General features: G+C 45.8%; 2 protein-coding genes across 6 annotated transcripts in view; one reads left to right on the forward strand and one right to left on the reverse strand.

Annotated features, from left to right (window-relative positions):
• The window catches only part of SH3KBP1 (SH3 domain containing kinase binding protein 1), a 339,463-nt gene extending 335,753 nt beyond the window's left edge, over positions 1–3,710 (reverse strand). For 2 of the 5 annotated variants that reach the window (XM_059158547.1, XM_059158544.1), the window contains exon 1: positions 3,294–3,708. Coding sequence is in view for 4 of the 5 variants with exons in the window: in XM_059158544.1 (XP_059014527.1) it covers positions 3,294–3,297 (4 nt within the window). In the remaining variant the exon portion in view is untranslated. Of the gene's footprint in view, positions 1–3,293 lie in introns of all 5 variants that reach the window. The other 3 variants (XM_059158548.1, XM_059158549.1, XM_059158545.1) reach the window with 3 other exon arrangements.
• A 21,456-nt stretch (positions 3,711–25,166) lies between these two features.
• On the forward strand, positions 25,167–25,664 carry LOC131821891 (TSC22 domain family protein 1-like). Its single transcript, XM_059158241.1, has one exon. The coding sequence runs from the start codon at positions 25,300–25,302 to the stop codon at positions 25,540–25,542; it is 243 nt and encodes an 80-aa protein (XP_059014224.1). The 5' UTR covers positions 25,167–25,299; the 3' UTR covers positions 25,543–25,664.
• Positions 25,665–26,244: the final 580 nt, after the last annotated feature.

Below are 26,244 nucleotides of genomic sequence, written 5' to 3' on the forward strand. Positions count from 1 at the left end.
TAAAGGCCATGAATGATAAAGGGGGAGTCTTTTCTTCCATTTCTAACTTTAGACTGTTTGTGGAGACCAACACATTACACTCATTCTAGCTTTAGTTTAGCATAAGGCAATCTCCCACCAAAACAATACATTGCCACAAACAGCCCAAACTTTCTTGTTACCCTGGAATTTTCTAAACAAAAATCATTTGCTGGGTTTGCAAATCCTCCACTATTCACAAATTTGGATCGTTAATATTTGTGCAACCGTAATGACAAGAGGCCTTCCCTCAGTCTGGCACTGCAGGCATCTGCCTGCAAGCTCCGAGGGCACGTTCTGAGTGGGCTTTTGTAAGAGGCCATTTTACAACTGGCTTCATTTCAGAGTTAGGGATTTAATGTTCCTCAGTTATTTTTCAGATTAAAGACTATATAAGGGGCACCTGGGTGGCTCAGTGAGTTAAAGCCTTTGCCTTCGGCTCAGGTCATGGTCCCAGGGTCCTGGGACCGACCCTGGGACCGAGCCCCACATCGCATCGGGCTCTCTGCTCAGCAGGGAGCCTGCTTCGTCCTCTCTCCCTGCCTGCCTCTCTGCCTACTTGTAATCTCTGTCAAATAAATAAATAAAATCTTTAAAAAAATAAAGACTATATAATATAATTTCACTGCGTTAGCCATCAACAGAAAAATCATTACCACGCCAGGTAAGAATGCAAGTGTATCAGACTGATACACTGGAGAAATCTTTTGAAACCCAGCGAGACCTGGGGGACTGGGGAAGGGGGCTGGCCTGTGTGTGCACACACACACCTGCTTCAGAAACAGCACTATCGTTGGCTCTCTCAGAAGACGAACAGAATCAATTCTTAAATACCTGTACTTCATTACAAATACACTGCTGAAGATGCTTTAGAAAATAACAGGGGTCGGGGGGCTCCTGTCTGGATCAGTCGGTGGGGCATGCAACTCTTAACCTCAGGGTTATGAGTTCAAGCCCCACCTTGGGTGTAAAGATTACTTGAAAATAAAATCTTTTTGTAAAAAACCAACAACTCTTTGAACCACCTGGGTAGCTCAGTCAGTTAAGCGTCTGACTCTTGATTGTGGCTCAGGTCACCATCTCAGGGTTGTGGGACCAAGCCCTGCTTAAGGTTCTCCCTGCCCCTCTCCCCCTACCCCTCCCCCATCCCTCTCTTTAAAAAAAAAAAAAGAAGAAAAAGACAATAGGAGGTGATCTTTAGCCATAAACTACTACAGACATTGTAAATCCCACTATAAACATTTTAATGAATTAAATGACAGCATTCATTTTAATCCCATCAACTCAATTAAGTATTAACACTTGAAATAAAAGAAAATCAGTTTCTGCACCCCCCTCTGTTTTGTAATGGTCACAGTAAAAAAATATATATATATTAAGCTTGAAAGGACTATAAACTGCAGAAGCAGTGTATAATTTTCTTAGGAGGCTCTGGATAATGAAAACAGTTCAGGCTTGAAAAATAAACAGGCCTGTTTCTTCTTAAACTGGACTCCTCTTCCTTCTGAGATACAGAAAGCACAGTCCAGCCACAGAAGACATTTGTATCTAACTTCTTTTTTTGTGTAACCCTCTCAGGACCCACACAAAAAAAGGAAAGATGATCAAAATTTCATTTTTGGATACCTCAGGAAAAACCAACCTGTTACTAAAGTGATTAGTAATGTTTAAAGTATATATATATTTCTGTTAATAAACTAAATCATCTTACTAGGTGCCAAAGCAAAACAAAAGCATTGAGCTAAGTGTTTTGTCTTCCACCAGGTAGGAGGATTTCATACTCATTCATTCATTCATTCATTCAATATTTATTTAGGGCCTGCCCCACAGCAGGTACCAAAGAAAACAGTGCTGAGCACTATCGTTATGGTCATGGAACTTACAGTAGGAGAGACAAATGTTAGACTCAAATAAATGTGTAATACCACTATTTCTTGGAAGGTGCAATAGGAGAAAGGGTAACAGAGAAACTAATTTAGACTAGAAGTAGTGCAAAGAGCAGAGAAGGGCACTGAGAAAAAGAAGTGACTGAGAAAAAAGTGACTCTGAAGCCAAGAGGCCATCAATTCGCCACCACTTTAGAAGAGGAAAACCATTTTAGCAAATGACCACAAATGGGATTTTAACTGCCTGTCAACAACTTACTGGGTTAAACCTCCCCTTTTCCAGTGCATTCCTGTTCAGGAGCATCCTATGACAGCTTGCCTATCACTGTTAGACTTCTCAAATCTTATTATCTAAACACGGAAAGGTCTCACTTTATTATGATTTATTATGATCTACAGCCTTCCTCTGCCTGGCCTAGAAACACCCAAAAATAATCTGTCAAAGGCACGAAAGACACAGACTGGCTTCCAGCAAGAATATTAACTGCGTGGGCCACGCGATTACTTGCCCAGGCAATCACAAGTCCTTTGCCCAATAAAGTGCCACATCCTCTAGGCAAGGTGGCTCCAATATACCAGAGTCTATACCAGATGGGACCCAGGGGACCTAACGGTTAGTTGCCTACTTGGAACTGATGTTCAATCAGTAAATCGAGGACTGGATCACCGGCTCCAATTCCGAGAGCCTTCAGACTTAGAGGATGTAGGAAGTGGCCTTTGAGCATCACGGAGCGGAGAGCTCGCCCGACTGGGAGAAGGCAGGCAGGCAGAGAGGGGGTCAGGGCCGGAGGAAGAGGGGCTCCAAGACAGACGCGTCTGACGCTCAGGACCCGAGGATGGCACGCCAGGCCGGGTACTGGGGCGTTTCCCGCACCACCACCTCCCCCCCCCCCACGTCGGCCCCCAGCAAAGGCAACCCAGCCCATGGCCGCCCTGAGACCCCAAGATTCTGGCTTCCCCCTCAGCAGGGCCAGGGGGACAAACACCGCGACCCCTGGGCTGGGCTGGAGCCCACCAGCTCCCAATACCCACGTCCTCAGCGCAGAGGAGGGCGCGCTGGGGCGAGAAAATGGCCAAGACAAAACTCTCCCCGCCCACCCGAAGAGCCAACCACACCCCCTGCATCCCTCAGCCTCAGCCGCCCTGGGCCGGCCCGGGATCCTCCGCCCAGGCCCCCACGGGGCTCCCGTCGGTGCCGCGCGGGCTCTGCAGGGACGCGAATGGGAGTAAATGGGGGTACCCGAGGCACGCAAGGTGCCCACCGCGGTGTCACCCGCCAGGGCCCTGCCCCCGGGGCGTCCTCCCGACTCCGCGGTCCCGGGACAGGCGCGCCGCCCGCGCACTGAGGTGGACACCCGGGCGTCGGGGCGCGGGCAGTCCCCCACTCACCCATTGGCGTCGAGCCGGGCCGGGCCGCCGAGGCAGCGTGAAAGTTGGCGGAGGCGGGCGCGGGGGTCGGGCGCCGGGATCCGGGCGCGGGGATCCGGGCGCGGGGGCCGGGACGCGGCGACGATTGGGCCGGCTTTCTCCTCAGTAGCGGCGGCCGCGGCGGCTCAGCGCCGCCCGCTGCTGCCTCTGTTGCTGCTGCCGCTGCTGCCCCGTGGTGATTCCTGCTGCTGCTGCCGCTGCTGCTGCTGCTGCATCGCGGCCCGCTGCGCCCGGCTGAGCCGGGTTTCCTGCTCCCCGCGAGTGGAAATTGCGAAAAAAAAAAAAAAAAGAAGAAGAAGAAGAAGAAGCGCCGCCCAGCCCAGCGCCCGGCAGCCGCGGCCGCGCAGCCCGCTCTCCCCCCCTCACCGCCGCCGCCGCCGCCGCCGCCGCCGCCGCGAAGCGCCTGCGGCTCAGCCTGCCTTGGACGCGCGGCCGCCGAGGCGGGGCGGGGCCAACGAGGGGCGGGGACAGAGAAGGGCGGGGCCTGCCCGGGGCGGGGCCGGCGCCCGGGGCGTCCCTGCGGCTGCGGCGCTCGACGCTCCGGCGCCCCCCTCACCGCCCGCTGGGGAGGGACCCAGCTCCGCGAGGCCGCCCCACAACCGCGGCGGCTCGGCTAACGCCCCGGGAAATGCCGCGAGACTCCTCGAGACCGGAACGGGGGTCGTGGGGGAAGGGGCGTCCGAGTGGAGGGGCACGTGGGAAAGGAGGTGGAAGCGGCAGATCCCCAGGGTGCGACGAAAGGTCGAGGGCGGGTTGAGGGTGGGAGACCGTGGGTAGGTGAGAGAATGAACACCTGCTGAGGGTGATGGCAGGTAACCCCGGGATCGGGGATCAGGGCAACCCAAAATAAGCTTTCACAGAGCCGGCTGTTGGGAAGGCAGGAGAAGGGGTCCCTATGGAGGGAGAGAAATGCTACAATCATTCAGTGCAGCGTGGGAAAGGCTGGCCAAGTGCAAGTTTGGCTTACAGGAGGCGGCGGAATGGAGATTCAGAAAGACAGAAAAGGACACAGCGGGAATGGTGGGGCGCATCATCCCGCACCTACCCTCGCAGAGACCCCTAACCCCGCATCCCGTACCTCGGCCAGGTGGGGTTGGGCTGCTCAGCTGTGTTCCTAGGCTCTGATGTTCCCAAGAATCTCCTGAGGCAAAGGCTGACTCCCTCCCCAGCAAGGTACTGTGCCACACTGGCTCCCCAGACCTGGGCAGTCAACCTTTGAATGAGCGCTGAAATGAAAACAGGGAATTCATAGGTAACTCACAAGCTCCTTTTCTGGTCCATTCACCACTACACCTTTCACCATAAATACTCTACCAGCCAGCACCACGTTCACTTACCATCCGCTTATTTCCTTTTCCCTTTCCACCATCTGGTGGTAGGAAGAGATAGTGAAATAAATGGGAGACATTCAAAAAGAGAAGAAATAAAAACAATTAAGAAACCAAATCATTGGCCCCTGAAAAACGGAGGAGGCTGAAGGTTAGTGGACCCAGAGGTGACCAATAAAATCTGGCCCCCTACCCAATATAGGGCTGTGGTCATAACTGACCCATGATGTTGGGACAACTCTGGTAAATTGGTTACATCCTGGGATTTTTTGCAGAAAGATGTTCTTATAATTGTTTCATTAGCTTAAAAAAAAAAAAAGCAAACCTCTCACAGTCAGGGTCTCACTAACAAGAGATCAGTAACATCAACTTTCTAAACACTTTTCTTGTGTGTCAGAGCAATCTAAATAACAGGCTAATCAAGGGGAAGAAGACCCATCCATGGAGCTACAGAAAAGGTAGTAGTGACATTGATGGCACACTCCCAAGGAAGGGGTTAAAGAACATAGGAATTAAGAATTTGAAATGTTGGAGGCACAGATGAATACTCATTATACCTGCTCCAGAATCCAGGGTGCCTCACTCATTACGGTGCCTTGGCATATCAGAGAGACAAGGCCTCATGATGGGATCTTAGAGTGGACAAACACTGAAACTCATAATGCCTGGCTAAGGCCCACTGTTATTAGGACTTTTTATTTTCTTGAACCCCACCCAGAAGAGCTAGTCTGGGGTCTGCCCGAATTCGGAGGTAATTCTTTTCACTAAGGCCATGATCACTGGGCTACCGTATCCATCTCTCAAGAAGACTTGGAGCCCTTTACATGACTGGGCATATTTCTTTCTCTTTTTAAAATATTTTATTTATTAATTTGACAGAGCACAAGCAGGGAGAGCAGTAGAAGGAGAGGGAGAAGCAGGATATCCACTGAGCAGGGAGCCCGACGTGGGACTTGATTCCAGGACCCTGGGATGATGACCTGAACCAAAGGCAGATGCTTAAGCATCTGAGCCACCCACGTGCCCCAGCTGGGTCTGTTTCAACCCAGGAAGAGCTGAGCTGGACTTGTGGTGGGCTAGCATCTCGGTGCTGAGGATTCTCTGCTGGGTGCCCCATGCATTCTCAAACCAATAGGCCCAAAAGTCTTTGAACAGCATCAGTGAGATCCACCATAGCTTACCTGGATGTTGCAGACCAATATGCCTAAGCCAGCCAACTGGTGGCTGAATTATATAGGACTCAAAAAAAAAAAAAAAAATCAACAGCTTGTCTCATGTCCTGCTTATTCTTACTCATGTCCCTGTCCTACATGGGGAAGACAGTCTTCTTGTTTATGTTTTTCCCCCAGCTTTGCACGGATGAAGATAGACAACCTGAACTTTTGTGTCTTGTTTTGGCTCTGGTCTATTTCAAGTCATACCTTTCCTTCTTGAATCAGAGAACTGTGTCCCTACTCCTTGATCTGGGTATGTTTCCTGCATGGATAAATTTGTCATTTTAAAAGAAAGATTTATTTATTTATTTGAGGGGGAGAGAGGCAGAGTGAGAGAATCTCCAGCTGACTTCCCACTGTGCACAGAGACTTACTTGGGGCTCCAACCCAAGACCCTGAGGTCATGACCTGAGCCAAAATCAAGAGTCCAACATTCAACTGACTAGGTCCCCCAGGTACCCCGATAACTTTGTCATTTTATCACAAAAGAAAGACTGATGGCGGGGTGCCTGGGTGGCTCAGTGGGTTAAAGCCTCTGCCTTCGGCTCCAGTCAAGATCTTAGGGTCCCAGGATCGAGCCCCGAATAGGGCTCTCTGCTCAGCAGGGAGCCTGCTTCCCTTCTCTGCCTGCCTCTCTGCCTACTTGTGATCTCTGTCAAATAAATAAATAAAATCTTTTAAAAAAAAAAAAAGAAAGAAAGACTGATGGCAAGATTAAACATTTTTGAAAATCCCAAGATGTACCCTCATTTTATTGCCTTAAGTAAATTAAATGGTATGAATTCTACTCAAACACTGTAGAGTTTTTTCACTTTAAGTTTCTCTAAATTACAAAAGTAGATATTCTTAAACACACGCGCGCGCACACACACACATTTACAGTTTGGTTCTTCTGAATTGTTCCTATTGTCCTTTTATTCTTCCTTCGAGAAACTTGCGGTGAACAGCACAAGGGTAGTTCATGTCAAAATTCAAATCCAGCTGCTGACAAGAAGAGATGTGTAATTCCTCATCCCGCCTCCCTCTTAAAGGAGTGTTGTTTAACAGAATGGTTAGTGCCATATTTCAAATTACATGAATTCATCTCGTGAATATTGCTAAATAAATACAGTTGTATTTGATGTCACATCTTCGTCCCACTGAACTCTCATTTTGACCAGGATGGATGATGCATTTGGGGAATGGCAAGTGGCAGAGGTGTGACACTTAAAATGACAGCATATGACCTAAGAGGCCCCTTGGTGTTACTGAGGGGTGGTGACATTTTGGATAAAAATGTAAGGCACTTGGGCCTGGGCAGCTCTTACAGCTGCTCGCGCTTGCTCTCTTCGAGTCCTCGGACTTGACATCCGTACTTCACATATAATGAATGATATTTTGCTTTGATAACATTTCATGGCATCTTTACATTAATAGAAACTATATACAAAGTGCTTTACAAAAGACAGTCATTATCTGGTGCTTCTAATGAGCTTTACGGAGAAACAGAAAACCACATGGTACCAGAGAGTAAGGAAGTGCCCAATAAAAATGATGGTGCAAATCAAAAGGGCACAGAAGCCAACTTGAAAGAGCTCCCAAAGGCCAGAGCTGGGACAATTCAAGCAACAAGTAACAATTCTGTTGGATTATAACCCAAAGATACCATAAAAGTTGAGTCTGTCAGTCTACAGGGTACAAATAAATAAACAGCTAATAACTAAGTCAGGGAGAGGGGACAAGTCCTCCCTACAGAAGAATTCCAATCTATAAATGTAGAAGTGAGGGAAAGCAGAAATTACCATCAGAACACCACAGTACTAATAGACACAGGCACGATCCACCTCAAATTTTCAAATTGGTGGGCGTGTTAGTGAAGGAGAAACTCCTTCCACAGGCAGTCCAAGCAAGCAGTCAAGGCTTTTCGCTGACAGGTTTGAGGCAGGCTTTTCCCTTCTTCCTGTGCATCATGCACGCTGGGTTCAAGGCAACATGTCCAGATCACATCGAAAGCCATGGGAATAACATCTTGCTCTACTGCAGTTTATTTGGCTTGATAACCACTCTTGGAATGACCCATTCGCTTCTCCTTTTATCTTTCCCAGTGAATCCTTTGTAACAAATCCAAGAAAACTCGTTTTGCCAGCTCTACGGAGATGAAAACTAATCAAATTAAAGAAGCAGGTCGTTTGTAAGACAGCTGAACTATGATTATCTTTACAAGGTTTGTAGGAAAGGCTTGCTTTGCAAAGGAAAACACAAAGGAAGTCACTAAAAGGTGAAATGTGTTCTCCCACAAGGCTCTAAAACTGGAATAGGGTGTTCCTGATTAAAAATCCAAAGGCTGCCTGAGTACTTGACTTCCCAGTTGATCAATCACAGGAACTTGCATTTTAAAGATTTCATTTATTTATTTGACAGACAGAGATCACAAGTAGGCAGAGAGGCAGGCAGAGAGAGAGAGAGAGGAGGAAGCAGGCTCCCTGCTGAGCAGAGAGCCCGATGTGGGGCTCGATCCCAGGACCCTGGAATCATGACCTGAGCCAAAGGCAGAGGCTTTAACCCACTGAGCCACCCAGGCACCCCTAAATATGAACAACTTTAAATAGAATAATTGGCATTTAACATAGGAATAAACCATCCTAACTGGCCAGTTTTTAAAAATGGGAGTTGATTGATGATTGAGGGCTTTTAAAAAATATTTTATTTATTTATTTATTTGAGAGAGACAGAGACAGCAATAGCAAGAGAGAGCAGAAGCGGGAAGGAGGGGGAGAAGCAGACTCCCTGTTGAGCAGGACTCCCGGCAAGGGACTGGATCCCAGGATCCGGGGATCACAACCCAAGCTGAAGGCCAACGCACCACCAACAGAGCCATCCGGGTCCCCAACTGAGGGCTTTTGACCTTAACAATAATGAATATTTCAAAGTGGGAACTGCTAGGGGTACCTGGGTGGCTTATAGCTGTCCAAGTCTTGGTTTCAGCTCAGGTCATGATCTCAAGGTTGTAAGCTCGAGCCCTACGTGGGGCTCTGCACTCAGCACAACGTCTGCTTGAGACTCTCTCCCCGTCCATCCTCCTCTGTCTCTCTCGTGCATGCTCTCTTTCAAATAAACAAATAAAATATTTTCTAAAAATAAAATAAAAGTAGGGATTGCCTCACAAAAGTGATTTTTCTTTTCCCTGAGCTTTCAGAAGTCCGGAGGCTCCATCACAGGCGGGGCTTCCACTGGAGCTTGGCCTCCAGGATGCACAGATGTTTGCCGGCCTTTGAGACAGAAGGAAGAACGTGTGAGGATGCTCAGATTCTGCGGAACATGATGTTGCAAGGGAGCTTGTGTGGAAGGGGCAGGAGTGCAACGGAAAATCCAATTTGAAGTGTTCTCTGTGCCAGGCCCTACAGCAGTGGGTAGGAGCAGGGGTAGGAGCAGTCTTCCAAGTAGACTGACTTTAGGAAGGTACCTGGAGAGGCCACAGAAGTGGGACCAGAGAATGGAGAGTCTGAAAGTGGGAGGCCTTGGATAGGCCTGAGACATTAAAGGCAAGAAATACAATGGCAATGACACTGACAAAGTGGAGGGGTTAGCATTCTAGAGTCATGTCTCAACTTTGCCAGATCTGGTGAGGCAGTCGGTTTAGGGAGAGGGTAGGGAGCACAGATGGAGGATTTGAAAAAAATATTTTATTAGCTGGTTTGGAAGCTGAATAGCTGGAAACATCAACCACGTGGGGAAGGAAGTCATTGCAGGCCGGGAGGAGAGAATGAGTTCAAATTTGCATCTTATTAAAAGTGAATGCAAGAGGGAGTGAAGTGTGTCTGTGCTACGGTATGGATATAGCTATGGTATGGTATGGATGGTCCCTGAAAACACGGTGCTAAGTGAAAACACGGTGCTAAGTGAAAGAAGCCAGCCTCAAAGGAAACATATCATATGATTCCATTTACCTGAAACACCCAGAATAGTCAAATTTGTAGAGACAGAAAGTAGATGAGGAGCTGGAGCCCGGGGCTAGAGGAATTGGGGAGTGACTGCTAATGGGTCCGAGCTTGCTTTTAGGGGTGACAAAAGTGTTTACAAATGTGTTGCAGTGATAGTTGCAAAACTCTATGGATATACTTAAAAACCATTGTATTATATGCTTTAAAATGGGTGGATTGTGTGGCATGTGGATTATATCTCAAAGGTGGTTATATATTTAAGAAAGAGTGATAATGGGCACAGAGATTCAATTTGGCGAGATGAAAAAGTTCTGGAGATGAATGGAACAACGTGGATATATTTAATGCCACTGGGCCATACACTTAAAAATGATTACAGTGGTAAATTTTATGTTATGTATATTTTATCACCATTTAAAAAAAAAGAGAGAGAGAAAATAAATAAATAAATAAATAAGAGAATGACTCCATTCATAATCGGTGGGTAGTATGGGACCTAGTGAGCATGTTTTCCCAGGTTTTTTTTTTATATTTTATTTATTTATTTGACAGGGAGAGATCACAAGTAGTCAGAGAGGCAGGCAGAGAGGGAAGAAGCAGGCTCCCTGCCGAGCAGAGAGCCCGATGCGGGGCTCGATCCCAGGACCCCGAGATCACGCCCCGAGCTGAAGGCAGAGGCTTTAACCCACTGAGCCACAGGCGCCCCTGTTTTCCCAGTTTTGCCTACTCTCCTAACACCCACCACACTGCTTCCCAAACAGGCCCTCAGTATTGCAATAATAGCTCCTCCATCACCGGCGATGTCATCCGTTCAGGGTTCAGAGAAACCGCAGCCAGCCGCCTGGGCGGAGGGTAATGAGCCACAGCCACCCGCCAGGTTGTGAAGCCCCCAGTGCACACGGCCAACTCCAGATAGGTCCTCAAGCCCCAGAGGCCACAGGGCTTAGCCTCTAAACCAAGCGTTCATTTAATAAGATAAGGCACAACTCTTTCCCAGCACAACTTCTTATTAAATAAAAGCCAGTCAAATCAAGTTCCTCTTCTTAAAAATAATTACAGGCCAGCCAGAGGCAAAAGTGAGAAGTGAGTGAAGTTCCTCTTTGTTTGGCTTTGATCGCCCTGTGGAAATTGTCTTTCCTGGACCACAGCAGTTCTTTTTTTTTTTTTTTTTTTTAAGATTTTATTTATTTATTTGACAGAGAGAAATCACAAGTAGATGGAGAGGCAGGCAGAGAGAGAGAGGGAAGCAGGCTCCCTGCTGAGCAGAGAGCCCGACGAGGGACTCGATCCCAGGACCCTGAGATCACAACCTGAGCTGAAGGCAGAGGCTTAACCAACTGAGCCCCCAGGCGCCCCAAAATCTTTTAAATAGAACAAAGATACACTGTAGAAGGTGGAAGTCGTCTATAATTTCGCGGTTGTCAATTATTGCGGAGATAGTTGATCACAGTTAACTTCTGTTGGAATCTTCGTTCAGGGATTTGTTAAATGTGTAATGATACTAAGATATATAACAATTTCCACATGCTATAATTGTATTTTTTTTTTGAGCTGGTAACTCCTTTTTTATGCTCTAAAAATGGAAACTGAGAACCTTGGGGAGGCAGGACTTTTTTCTTGGAGGATTCCCAAATTGCCTTTTCTTTTTCTCATAAATTTGACTGTGAAATATTAAACCTGTCTGGAACAAAACTTTTTGAGAATGTGTTTCATAACCTTCTGGGGAAAAAATGAGAATTCCTGATAAAAATGCTTAAGGACTTCTCTGATACACTTCCCAGAAATTGTCCTGGCCAAGAGGGAATCTTGAAACTGTGGCGTGTGTTCATAATAACATTTTCTGAGAAGTTTTATATATACATCAGTCTCTCCTAACTGTAAATGCCACACAAGTAGCCTATCAGATACAGACTAGGTCTTCTCTCAGTGCCCAGATAAAGGAGTAAAAAAGTTCAACCTTGCATAAAAACCCAGAGCGTGGCCTGTCTTTTGAAAATGTCCCTGGGCAGGGAGCATGATTTTAAGATAATAATCCCAGGGGGCGCTGTGACACTCTTCTCTCTTCTTTTAAATTCTCACGACAGCCATGTGAGATGTTATTATCCTCATTTTACAAGTGAGGGGGCTCAAGTTCAGAGAGGCTAAATGTCATGCCCTATGTACCTTAGGAGGAGAGAGAGAAGCAGGCCTGGCAATGTGAAGTTACCTGTGTGTGATTCCATTAGGAACTAGGGAGTTGTCTGAAGCTGAACAGAGCAACCCAGTTTGCTTCCTGATTCAGAATTGCTCTTCAGTGGCCTTAATATACAATTTAAATGGATCTTTGTGAGTGTTTTGCTTGCAATAAAATTTATATACATATAAACTAATGACATAACACTGAGTGATAAAACACAGAGTACATATCTACCCAGACCCTAGACTTAACAATTGTCTTCTAACTTAGAAAATACATTAACAACTTTGGAAGCAAACACTCCATAAGGTTAAAAGGTCATTTTGGTGTCATGTGACTGTAGTTGCTCCTTCTGACTTCTATTTTCTGAGCCAATAGAGGAGGGCTGCAGCCATTGGCCTGGGTCTGAACAATTTAGGCTTTACCCGGGATTAGCAGGTGTGCAGTCTTGGGAAGTTTCTGAACCTCTCTGTGCCTCAGGTTCCTCATCTGTAAAATGGGTTAGCATGAGGCTATAAGAGGCTAACATTTATAAAGTACTTAGGATTGTGCCTGGCAAAGTTCCACACTTTCTTTTTTTTTTTTTTTTTTAAGATTTTATTTACTTATTTGACAGAGAGAGACAGAGAGAGAGGGAACACAAGCAGGGGTAGTGGGAGAGGGAGAAGCAGGCTTCCCACTGAGCAGGCAGCCCGATGCGGGGCTTGATCCCAGGACCCCGGGATCATGACCCGAGCCGAAGGCAGATGCTGAACGACTGAGCCACCCAGGGGCCCCTACACTTTCTTTAATGAGCATAATTTCAGTAATGAAAAAGGTTGCTTTTAAAGGTTGTTAGGGGCGCCTGAGTGGCTCAGTAAGTTAAGCATCCAACTCTTGATTTCAGCTCAGATCATGATCTCAGGGTCATGAGATCAAGTCCCACATTGGGACTTGAGTTTGCTTGGGATTCTCTCTCTCCCTCTCCCTCTGGCCCTCCCCCTGCTCATGTTCTCTAAATAAATAAGTAAAAAAAAAAATTTTTTTTAAATAATAAAGATTGTTATACCTTTATTATTTAATATTTTCCTTATTTGACTATCTTAGAATAAATAATAACTATAATTGAACAAATGTTTTTAGCTTAAAATTTAAAAATTATTACTACAAGACTTAAAAGTGAACATCTAATTTGACGATTTGTAACAAAATCTTAAGAAATACACACTTCTAGTTAATCCTGGCACACTAGCCACTTGTGTTAGCATCTTTCGTTCTCAAATCCCAGTAAATGATGGTAAAGGAATAAAGAGGGAATCCACCCATAGTAACAAGGAGAACAGGAAAGGAAATCACAGCTCTAGGCATTTCAAGGCACTGCCGGGGTTAAAACAGCGGCCCCGCAGGGGTAACAGACTTAGCAAGAAACCATCCCAGAGGGGTGTGCTGCAGACCTCAGGAAGGAAACCCGCTGGCTGTGCAAAACTCAGGTGAGGCTCAGAGCTGCAATCGGGGACAGCGTTGCTGTCTGGACCGCGGGTCCCTTGCTAACCCTGCTGCACCAGACATTAAACCCAAGAGGATCCAGTTGACGGAACCCTAATGGCCAAGCCTGGCCCTCCTCCCTGGCTGCCCTCCCCTGCCACAGACAGGGGATGGGAAGCTCCTCCTGCAGAAAAACCAATGAGGCGTAGAGGAAAGACCCCTAGATGCTGATGTGGGAGAAACTGGAAGGAAGCGCTAGTTCCCTGGAAGTTGGGGAAACCAGACACCCGGGCAATGAGATTTGCAGAGGCTTCCCGTCAAGCTTTTGGGAAAATTTCACCGCTGTAAACTGGGGTGAGGGGTGGGACCGTCTCAGAGATTCTTGAGAATTGCGGCAGCTTCGATGGCAGCTTTGGAAGCTTTGGGCCTCAGCATTCCGGGTCGGCTCCCCTCAGCTTTTGAGTAGTGTCCCTAACCAGTACCTCCGCGCCGTCTCTAGCTCTTCCAACCTCTACGTGAGCCCCTACATCTACATTCAAATTTTTATACCTGAAACACGCAGAGCGGCTTGTTTTTCAGACCAGACCCAGAGCGACACAGCCGATGCTGGAGGCCTTCCTTCTCCGTCCTTGGTCTTGGTCCAGCCTGCTCTGAGCGCTGCAAGGGCGGATGACTTCTTGTCAGGTTCCTCCGGTGGACAGCACTGGCAGAGATGAGTGGCAGGAGAGACATGTCAGGGTGCCTATTTCCTTCGCCGCCTCCCTGCTGTGTCACCAACAGGCTGTGTCCTAAGGACACAGCTCCAGTCAGCTACCCCTTTCCATATGGAGACCCTCACTGAACTGAAAATGACTCCTTCCTTCTGCCCTTTAGGCCTTAGGTAGAAAAAGCTCTCCATTATCGCTACCCATGCCATACTGAACCCTTCTTTGCTGTTTCCCCTAAAGCCTGCCCACATCTTCAGAAATCATGCTTCATGAAGCCCTTCTCGATGGCGCAGTTTAAGTGCAGCTTATGTTTCCTACCAGACCCGAGCTGACGCCCTGCTCTGTCACCCTTCATCGGAGCCACTGCCAGGCTCACAGCATGGCCAAAAGGTTTAAGAGCTTCAGTGTTCAATATCAATAAAAGATCACCAGACATCTGAGGAACATTTCTATTGTGAAGACAAGAGACAAACAAGGAACTAAGGAAAGAAAAGTATATAGAAAACCAACGGGGACTCCAACATGGACACCCACGCTGGTCAAGGACTCTCATGGCAGTAAGAAAACATACCCAGGGACAGGACACGGATAAAGAGAGAAAGAAAGGGAATGAGAGAGGGAGAAAGGGAGGAGGAAAAGGAGGCAACATTGTTACAATTCAAAAGATGAGAAATATTTTTGAAATCTGAAATATGAGAGCAGAAATTTTAAAAACTGAATAAACAAGGTATCATATAAAGTCAAGGCAATCTGCCAGAAAGTAGAATAAAAGTGAGATGGAAAACAGAACAGAAAGAATAGGAAATATAAATATTCCAGAAGGTCCAATATCCAACTTATAAACAGTCCAGAAAAAAAGGAAACAAAGAAATGGAAGGAATGGAATTATCAAATTAATAATACAAAAAAATGGCCCTAAATTGAAGGACAATGGTCTCCACATGGAAAGGGCTCACCAAGTGCCCAGGACAACGAATGAAAAAAGACTCGCACCAAGGCATATTATCGTGACCTCCAGAACACCAGTGGCAAATCCCAAAAGCTTCCAGAGGAAACAACCAAGCTGTATAGCAACAGGACTGGGAATCAGAACAGTATCAGGCTTCTTGGTAAGGTTTCTGGAAGTTGGAAAACAATGGAGCAATACCTTCGAAATTCTGGGAGTAAATGATCCTCGACCTAGAAATCTATACTCAACCAAGCCTTCAGTCAGATATGAAGGTAGAATGACGTTTTCAGACATGTAAGGATTCCAGTTCATACCTCTCACATACTGTCTTCAGAAACATCGGGAGGATGACCTTCGAGAAAGAAAGGAGCACACTAAGAATGCAGAAGACACGAGACCCAGGAAACACAGGATGCCATGCAAGAGAGCAGAGAGAAAAAACAATGCCCGGATGACTCCATGGCACGCCCAGAGGGCAACCAGTTCAGCTCAACCAGCATGGAGAGCTCTAGGAGGGGGGTCAGGCTTAACCAAGTCTGTGGAACATGTTATCGGTGAGCTCTGGCAGATTTGATGGAGGATGTGGGGGACACAATAATGCCCCCCCCCCAATATACCACGTCCTGATCCTCAGAACCTGTGAATATATTAGGTTATGTGGGAAAGAGGAATTAAGTTTGCCGATGGAATTAAGGTTGCCCATCAGCCAACCTTGGGATAGGGAGAGTATCCTGGATGATCCAGAAGGGGTATGACAATAATATATGGGGAGACATTGGGGTAGTAATATAGGAGAGCTAAATCCTCATCGACTTTAAAAGGAACTCAGTAACTCAATAAATAGTGGCTAAAATCAATAAATTAAGAAACAGCAGAATAGGCACATTATTTAGACATCGGTAAAGTCAGAAGAAAGAGGTATAAGAGTTGAAAGTGGCTGCCCCTGGGGAGTGGAACTGAAGACACAAAGGAGCGAGGCAGGGGACCGCTGCATAGAGAGATAAGCCTTATTTAGGACGATTGGCAAAGCTGTGTGGAGGGCAGTTTCCTGTCACTGCTGTAACACATTACCACAAGTTTAGTGGCTTGAAGCAACGCAATTTATTCTCTTACAGCTCTGGAACTCCAGGTCTGAACCGGGTCTCCCTGGGCTGAAATCAAGGTGCCCGCAGGGCTGCATTCCTCCTGGGACTCTGGCGGAGAGTCCGCTCCCTTGATTTTGCTGCCAGTGGCTAGAGGCCACCTGCATGCCAGGGCTTCCGTGGGCACTCAAGGCACTCTGCTCTCTGCTTACATCCTCATGTCTCCTTCTGTGACCCATGAGTCTTCCTGTTTCCCTGATAAAGACCCTTGGGATTATATTGGGCCCATCTGGAAAATCCAGAATACTCTCCCTATCTTGAGATCATAAACTTAATTACATCTGCAAAATTATTTTTGTCAAGTAAGGTAAGGTCTCAAGGTCACAGGCTCCAGGCATGAGGGCGCAGACATCTTGGATGGGATGGCGTTACTCTGCTGACCCCAGTGTGCCTGCCTGTATTGCTTTAATAGAAACATTTTTCACAACATGAACTCTTGGACTCAACAATTCTACTTCTAGGAATTAATGCTAATGGAATACTTACGCAGGTGTACCAAAATCTGTGTTGATAAACATTGTTTATTATGCTGAAAAATTATGTACAACTACAAGTTCATGATAAAAAAGTTTAAAGTATAGCTATAAAAGGATTACTATGTAGCAATTAACCATTATGCTACAGAGTTGGAATTAACCATTATGCTACCCAGCTGAAAAGAAAAAGATGTTCACTGTATATTAAGTGACAAAAGCAAAATACAAAATGGTAAGTTCACTACTATCTAATTTTTGTAACAAGAGTGTATGTGTCTATCAGAGGTAGAAAAATGTGAGCACTTTTGTGTATGAGTTTATATATATATAGAGAGAGAGAAAGGGAAATAGTAAAAACTGTGTGTATATGGGTGTGCATGTGTGTGCACAGGCTGGTGTGTGTGTGCAGAGTGGGTATCTATGTGCCAAAATCCAAAAAATACTGAGACCAAACTGCTGACTGTGGATATCACTGAGTGGTGGGAGTACAAATAATCTTAATTTTTTTCTTTATGCTCTCCCATCATTTCTAAGATTTTCCATCAAGCATATATTACTCTTAAATGAGAAAAAAAAGTTATTTCCAATTTGCATAAATAAATAACTTCTAAAAATGAGCATCTGAGGCCCTGGAGAATGACTACAGCAACAGCTGTCAGCAGAGATTACACATGTAGCAATTAGTACAGCTAAAAAAAGAAAGGATGCCAACTTATTAATTAACTCTCTAAAACATGGTTGAGCTATACATGCTCTGGAAGTGTGTTGAAGCCATGACTATAAATCTCCACGTCTCATTCTCTTCAGAGTCTTATTTTGTGCTAAGTTCTGTGAGGCTAGAATATCTCGGGGCTGCTCAATCTCAGCTGGTTTCCAGGCGACGGTCAACAACAGCTTGATTCCCTTCCTCGCCCATTAGGTGGGGCAAGAAAGCTTTAGAAGAGACCCTACTGACGTCTGCAGGAAACACCACATTGCAGGGGGGGAAAAAAGCAGACAAGGACTCAGAAGTCATCTAGCTCAGTTTGGATGGGATGTATGCTAAGATTTTTCCAGAATGAAAATGATTCTCAGAGAATTTTCTAGAGAAGATTATCAAGTGGAGACGCTATAAAATTCACCTCTAACAAGGCTTCAGAACATGACAATCATATCTCTAACCAAGACTCTTTTCCAACAGTTTAAAATTAAAGTATCTCTGGTTGAGGGGCGTCTGGGTGGCTCAGTGGGTTAAACCTCTGCCTTTGGCTTAGGTCGTGGTCTCAGGGTCCTGGGATCGAGCCCCCCCCCCCCCCCCCCGCCTCGGGCTTGGCAGGGAGCCTGCTTCCTCCTCTCTCTCCCTACCTGCCCCTCTGCCTACTGGTGATCTCTCTCTCTGTCAAATAAATAAAATCTTAAAAAAAAAAAATCTCTGGTTGAAATGCAAATTAAAAAACAACACTGCTAAAGAACAAAAATTCAGCTAAGTAAATCTGCATATCTAATTGCCTTTATTGATTCACAAATCGGGTAGCAACCTATCTGACAAGTAAAAGGGAGTTCTGCAGAATTGTACAAAACAGAAGGCTTTTATAGGAAGGAGGTTGGGGCAAGAAGTTACTGGCAGAAGAAAGGATTGTTTAGGCAAGGTCACCTTCCCTTAGGGAAAAGGGCTGCTGTGTGTGTGTGTGGGGGGGGGGTCCTTCATGCAGATTAGCTCATCTTCCTTTGGCCAGAAAGCCCCCGTGACAGATTATCTTACTGGTACTGATCAGAAAAGCCCTGACTTGACCTGTTAAGTCAACTGACTTTTCTGGGGGTGGCTGAAACTGCAGGTCGATTAGGTATCAAGCCCGGTTTGGTGACTTGGCCCAGCATATGTGACTCCATCCTGAGCCTACGGTTTTCTTTCTAACGACGCCGAGATCCATTTTTCATGGATCAGATTGGCAAAAATTAAAAACCATGTCAATACACTCCACTGGTCAGGCCGTGAGGACACGGGCAGGCTCCTGCTTTGCTGGAAGAAACAGGCACTTGCATGACTCCTGTGAAGGGCTGGCGGGACCTAGGATTATTCCATTTCCCCAGTCCCCTTCAGCCCGGCAATCTCATGGGTTCGTTTATCCTGACGGTTCACTTTCAGCAAGATGAAAATAAATATGCACAAGGTTATCGATCACAGCATTACTTAAACGACATGTCGGAACCCACGTACAGGTGCAAATACAAGTGCGCCGCTGGGTGAGGGCACAGCGGCGGGAGGAGCGCCTGGCGCCGGGCCGGAGCGCGGGCACAACCCACCATCTGACCCAGGACGCCTTCCAGGATTACTTCAGTGAAAAGAGCAAAGTGCAACAGAGCATATAGAGAATGCCCGTGTCAGGAAATGGGAGAATAAGGAATCACACGTATGTCTGCTCGTCTTTACCAAAAGAAAGGCAGGAAGGAGAAGCCAGAAGTTGGTCACCCATAAGGAGCGGAAGGGAACACCATTGAAGGAACACAGGAGGGAGTGACACTGGTCGAAGCAGTATCTTTTTGTAGAGTTTTGATTTGTGGAACTATGTTAATGTTCTATATGTTCAAAAAGTTCAGTCAGATCAGTAAGGGTGGGGGAGGGGGAGCTAAAACTGAAAGCAAACAGTTGGGGGGGGGGCTCAGCTGTATTTCAAATGAACAACATAACCACATTGTGGAGGGCTGGGGATAGTGAGGACGAATCCAAGGCATTTATGAACGTAGTATTTATCTCTGTACCTTCTGTCTTCAGGGGTGTGGAGGTGGAGAACTGCAAACAGAGCCTATTTTTAAGTAGGTTTGCTCCCTGGCGTGGTATGGCTGAAGCAACTGCGAAACTATTTTAGGCGTTTTGTGAAATTGAGCAAATGATGAGATGATGTGGTGCTGTTGGGAGCCAGGGTCCTCACTGTGGAAGAAGGGACACACAAATATGAAATAGGAAAAGCACGGAAGAATCCTGCAGGGGTGGATGGGAGGCATCAGTGTGACCCCATCACTTCTAACATGTGTATGTACATATAATATGCGCACATGTGTGTGTGTTTCCTAGCTATGGCTGCCAAAAAGGCTTTGAAGCAAAGACACCCCATTAGCAATAAGCACTAGTGCCCGAATTTTGGTCTCTAATATTGTTCCCCACTAAGAGGAACCAGGCCTCCTTGGAGAAATGGTTGATTTCAAGGCCGAGGCAAGGAATGTCCAAGATGAACCTGGTGCATCTGGTCATGCCACAAATAAGGAAGTGCTAAAAATAATTAATGGCCATAGTAGAAGACACAGCAATCAGCTTAAAACGGCTTCCACTGTCCAAAGTTTGGATAATTTGAACAGTAAAATAATCAAGGACAATAATGAGTCATAGACAACTGAAAATGTAGGAATAAATCCCTATCAGTAATAAAGACAAATAAATGGGAGAAATATCAGTGCTGGCTGGTAAGCATGGAGGGAGCTGTGGAGTTGGAAAAACACCATTTTGCAGCCATAATTGTAAAGCTTGGTTCAGACAAGAGCCGTCGATAGATACTGAATCCACTGGGGCAATTGTGATGACGAAACAGCATATTTCAAAACAGTATCTCCTTACAGATTGCTTATTTAGGGGCACCTGGGTAGCTCAGTGGGTTAAGCCTCTGCCTTTGGCTCAGGTCATGATCCCAGGATCCTAAGATCGAGCCCCCGCATCTGGCTCTCTGCTCAGCGGGGAGCCTGCTTCCCTTCCTCTCTCTCTGCCTCTCCGCCTACCTGTGATCTCTGTCAAATAAATAAATAAAAATCTTTAAAAAAATAGATTGCTTATTTAATGCAGGCAAAAAAAAAAAAAAAAAAAGAAAAAAGAAAGAGTGGAGAAGTCCTTGACCAGGTGATTAAAATTAACATCACCTTTATAGCAGCATTGTCTACAATAGCCAAATAATGGAAACAGCCAAGTTTCCATCACTGGTGAATGGATAAGGAGACATGGTATATATATACAATGGACTATCACTCAGCCATCAAAAAGAATGAAATCTTGTCACTTGCAATGAAATGGATGGAGCTAGAGTGTATTATGCTAACCGAAATAAATCAGTCAGAGAAAGACAAATACCATATGGTGTCACTCATATGTGGAATTTAAGAAACTAAACAAACAGAGAGAGAGAAAAAGGAGGGGGGGGGCAAACCAAGAAAGAGACTCCTAACTCTAGAGAACACACGGACAGTTACCAGAGGGGAGGCGGTGGGGGATGGGTGAGACAGGTGACGGGGATGAAGGAGGGCCCGCGTCCTGATGAGCACCAGGTGAGGTACGGAAGTGCTGACTCACTCTATGGTTCACCTGACTAATATTACACTCTATGTTAACTAACTGGAATTTAAATAAAAACTTAATAAATAAATAAAATTAACATCATCAACAAGAGACAGGTGGATGTGGTTGTGTCACCCTAAGGGGAACATGGTGTCACCTGTATTCTGACCAGGAACACAGCCCAGCTGACACCTCAGCTTTAGCTCAGTAAGGGCCATTTCAGACTTCTGACCTCAGAGCTCTAAGATAATAAAAGTTTGTGTTGTTTTAAATCACTTAGTTTGTTGTAATTTGTTACAGCAGCAATAGGAAACTAATACACTTGGAATATGGATGATGAACTATATAAAAGTACTCTAACATGGTAAATTTTCTAACATTGATAGCTACAATGGTTAAGAGAATGTCCTTGTTCTTAGAAAATACTCACTGAAGTACTTAAAAGTAATGGATATGATGCATGAAATCTACTTTCAAATGATTCAGAAAAAATATGTCTGTGCATGTACATAAATATCTGTACACATACACACAGAACAAATGATAAAGCAAATGGAAAATGTTAACAGGTAAAGCGGAGTAAATGATGTATGAGTGTTCCTTGTACTATTCTTGCAACTTTTCTGTAAGTTTGAAATTATTTCCAAATAAAAATTTTTAAGCAATTGGTTGACATGTATGATAACATCATGTTTCTAGTTGCATGACAGATGAAAAAAAGCTGAACCATAACACCATACCTGTCTTCTTGAAAGCCATAAAGGATTCTCTCCCACCCCCAATACTGACCAACTACTAAAAAAATAAAGTTCTCTAGATTTCGTTGCTCTTCTTAACACCCATGATATTTGCTGAGGACTTCTCTGTGGCTGGTAGCCTCCAAGCCTGGCAATTTGAGGGAAATTAGAAGACGTCCTTTCTTCTTGAGATGTTAAGAACCTGATGCAAGAATAAATGGGTTAAATTTTGGTAGAAACACCAGCTAGAAAAATAGGTAGAACTTGAACTGGTGGCAAGGAGGGAAGAGGCTGGGGAGGATGGATTAGTCAAAGGTTGGGGTCAGGAGAAAGCCCGCTGAGGGCAACTTACTGCCTAGCTCCTGACACTGAGAAGATGCCAGAGTCTGATTGCTCCCTTCATGCTTCATCTCCTTGTCCTCGGGAAACCATGGAGCAGGGCTCCTAGGAGAGTTCCTGGGAGGTAAGGTCAGGTAAATAAGATTGAAAAGCAGCCCACCTTACTGCTTTTCTCTCCAAGTTTTTCATAAGCCAGTTGCTAAAATTTGGACTTTTTTTTCCCCTGCAGATACCGAGAAGTTGCTATAAAGTTTTGGCTAATATGGGGGTGTTTAGTCATTCAACAAGTATTTTTGAGTTACCCCTCTATGTCAAACAGAGCCAGATGGAGGGAAGAGAGATATAGGCTGTGGATCTAGTCGCTGTGCTTCAGGACTTAAGCAGGGGTGTGTTTAGGCATTCTGGAAGACCAGAGGAAAGACAGCTAACCCAATGAGACTTGAGTGGAAAAGCTACCATAGTGAGGCTTAAGACTCGGTTTGAAGCAATTGACCAGGAATATACAGGGAAAGGACACTTGGGACAATGGAAATTGAACAGAGCATGTGTGCAGGTATACAAGCCCGTGAGTGAGGCACATTTAAAGGGGGCCCAGGGCGCCTGGGTGGCTGCCAGTTGAGCAACTGACTCTTGATTTTGGCTCAGGTCATGATCTCAAGGTCATGAGATTGAGCCCTGCCTCAGGCTCCACGCGCAACGGGGGAGTCTGCTTCTCTCCCTCTGCTGCCCCCACCTTACACCCCCCCTTCCAAATGCATTCCCTCTCTCTCTAAAATAAATAAATCCTTTGAAAAATTAAAATAAAGTGGGTTTGATACTTCTGGGTGCCTGGCTGGCTCAGTAGGCCAAGCATGCAACCCTTGAGCTCAGGGTCGTGAGGAAGAGGCAGAGGGAGAGGGAGAAGCAGCTCTCCCCTAAGCAGGGAGCCTGACACAGGGCTCTCATCCCAGGGTCCCAGGATCGTGACTTGAGCCGAAGACAGAACCACCGACTGAGCCACCCAGGTGGCCCTAAGTCAAGAATTCTTATTAAAAAGTCAACACAACATATACTTAATTAAGCTTACCCACATGTTAGGATGTAGGAGGAGGAATGGCAGAGAGTAAACGCCTCCTAAGATGAAGTAGGCAGCCCTTGGCGGTAAAACTTGTATACACGGATTTTAGTAACAGATATACACTATGGATAGGATGAAATATCCTTACTACTTAACAAAAGAAGAATGACTTTATTTTATAAAAACAATACAATGTTCGTTGTATTCAACCAATACAGAAAAGCACTTAAAAAATTGCCAGTGTTGGGGCGCCTGGGTGGCTCAGTGGGTTAGGCCACTGCCTTCAGCTCAGGTCCTGATCTCAGGGTCCTGGGATCCAGCCCCACATCAGGCTCTCTGCTCTGCAGGGAGCCTGCTTCCCCTACCCCCTCTGCCTGCCTCTCTGCCTACTTGTGATGTCTCTCTCTCTCTGTCAAATAAATTAAAAAAAAAAAAATTGCCAGTGTTAACAGTGGATGGGTGTGTTTCCAGACCTCTCTATTCACAGGTACAGACAGGATTCATAGTGGGAATTGCTATACTTTTTATTTTAAAAGGCTTTAGTTAATTTTATTTAAATGCTATAGGAAAAAAAAAAAACTTAAAAATGAAACTGCAGGGGCTGCTGAACTTGAGACAAATGTTTCTTTGCTGTAAGGGTTACTGGTTCCCAAAAGAGTTACATGTTAAGCCCGTGATTCTCAAACTTGAGCACATAGCCGAATCCCTTGGAGGGCAGAATCCCCTGGAGTCCAAGCCCATTTCTGATTCAGTAGGTCTGGGGTGGGGCCAAGAATTTTCATTTCTAAAAATTTTACAGATGCTGCTGATATTGCTGACTGGGGACCACACTTTGAGAACCAGTGCATTTAAGGTCAAGAAAAAGACTGAAAAGCTTGAGGTCAGTCAGTAGGTTTTTTCTATATTGTACAATACAATCGTAGACATTATAGCTTAACATGACACCTGGCTACTCAAGATGAGGCAGTTGGTTTTTATTCTTTATCCCACTTCTTCCTACCAAGTCCTAGTTGATCAATGCATGCTAATTTTTCTTTGTGAAGATTCTTAACATTTACATTCTACAATTGTATTCCTGTTTTAAAATCTTAGTTTTGTATTTTAATGGACTCAGAGGTCATACCATTCCTTTTGCTGGAACTCTGTTGGGAAACCTGGTATCCCCTCTCTTCCGGGCTCCCATTAAGTGTCCAGAACCAGGGCTCCCTGGATGCAAAGGTCTATCTTATTCTGTGGGCTTTGGCTTCCCCAGGCTCCTCTGCCACCCTGGAAGTGCCTTGTCCTGGTGAATCTTCCCCCTTCTGCAGAGGTCCTGAGACAGCAGCAAAGACCTCATCTTCCCGAGGGTCTTCCTTGACTCTATCCTACATGGCCTGGCCACCCTGCTGGTCTCTTTGTCCATAATGGGGCCCCTCATCACCAAGATATCCTCAACTTTGTTTATTGACTCTGCGCTACTTAGGAGGCAGGGGAGGGGTTGAAGTCACGCCATACCTTGTTGCATTAGCATCTTCTACCCTCTTCCTTGTATGGTTGCTGCTGGTTAATCGGGGGCTGCAGATTACTGAGTTTGCTAGATCATGGAGAAGGTGAGCTTCGGATCCAGCTTTACTTTTCCTGCTACCACCTGGAAGTATCTCCAACCTTTTAAAAAACAAACTTCACATATGTAGGATTTGTTGAGTAAAATGTGGTCCATATTATGCATCTACATACTTTATTATAATGTAAATATAATAGTTTTTCTAATTGAAAAAAAGAAAATGTGGCCTCTAAAATGTATATAGTAGTTTTATCTGTGCTAAGATTATGGGTGTCTTTTTTAAATTGAAATTTATGTTGAGATAAATGGAGATATACATGCACCTATTAGAAATAATATGAAGAGGTCAGTTGGCCCGAGAGCAAAGAGAGGCGCCCAGAGAGCGACGGTAGCGTGCACGGCGGCAGCGGTGGCCATGCGTGCGCATCTAGAAACCTTTTCTGTAGCCTAGTGACGGACCAGCCGTGAGGACTTCCCTGTAGTTCATGGCCCCGCCGGCGTCCTAGACCGTGTTCATTCCCTCGAAAGGCAGTTGGCTCCTCAGTCCTCGTCCTGGAAGCTGAAATCAGCTCCTCTGGTGCAAGTGTGGTAGCTATTGACAACAAAATCGAGCAAGCTATGGATCTGGTGAAAAGCCATTTGATGTATGCGGTTAGAGAGGAAGTGGAGGTCCTCAAAGAGCAAATCAAAGAACTAATAGAGAAAAATTCCCAGCTGGAGCAGGAAAACAATCTGCTGAAGACACTGGCCAGTCCTGAGCAGCTTGCCCAATTTCAGGCCCAGCTGCAGACTGGCTCCCCCCCTGCCACCACACAGCCCCCCGCCCAGCCAGCGTCCCAGGGCTCAGGACCCACCGCGTAGCCGCCTATGCCCCCGCAGAACTGGCTGCTGCCGTCTGAACTGAACAGACCAGAGAAGATGTACTAGGGGGAATCCGCCTCCACCGTCACCCATTTCATTGCTCGCTGCGAAAGAGAAGTGAGACCGACGTATATGCCATTGTCTCTTTTTTCCAGTATTAAACACTCATGCTTTTGGCTTGAAGAAACTTCTTAGTTGGGCGAATTAAAGGTTAATCAGAGAATCAGCATGGATATACTGGGACCTCATGCAGCTTGGCAGATACGTGAGAAGTGGTTTCATTCATGCCGAGGAGCTGTGCGCCTTTCCACCCCTTCCCTGCTCCCTATCCCCACTCCCGAGCGCACTCCATGGGGTCCGAAGCAGTGGGGCTCCACTGGACTTTCCTCTCTCCTCTTCTCCCCCAGGAGGACCTTAAAAGGGAGGTCAGAGTAAAGACTGACGCATAGTCTCACCTAAGATGGGGGGAAACGTAGTTCATCGAACCAATTGACGACTGTCACCAAAAATCCATAAAAACAATAGTACTGTGCCTCTTTCTGAAACAGTGGATGACATAAAAGTCTTAGTGACTAAAACGGTGACAGGTAGCTGGGACCTAGGCTCTCTTACATGAAGGTTGTTTTGCTTATTGTATATTTGTGTATGTAGTGTAACTATTTTGTACAATAGAGGACTGTAACTACTATTTAGGTTGTACAG

The sequence above is a fragment of the Mustela lutreola genome, chromosome X (genome assembly GCF_030435805.1).
Source record: "Mustela lutreola isolate mMusLut2 chromosome X, mMusLut2.pri, whole genome shotgun sequence".
Classification (NCBI taxonomy): domain Eukaryota; kingdom Metazoa; phylum Chordata; class Mammalia; order Carnivora; family Mustelidae; genus Mustela; species Mustela lutreola.

Coding starts and splice junctions, on each gene's coding strand:
- LOC131821891 (XM_059158241.1), top strand. CDS start 25,300: ATGGATCTGGTGAAAAGCCATTTGATGTATGCGGTTAGAGAGGAAGTG.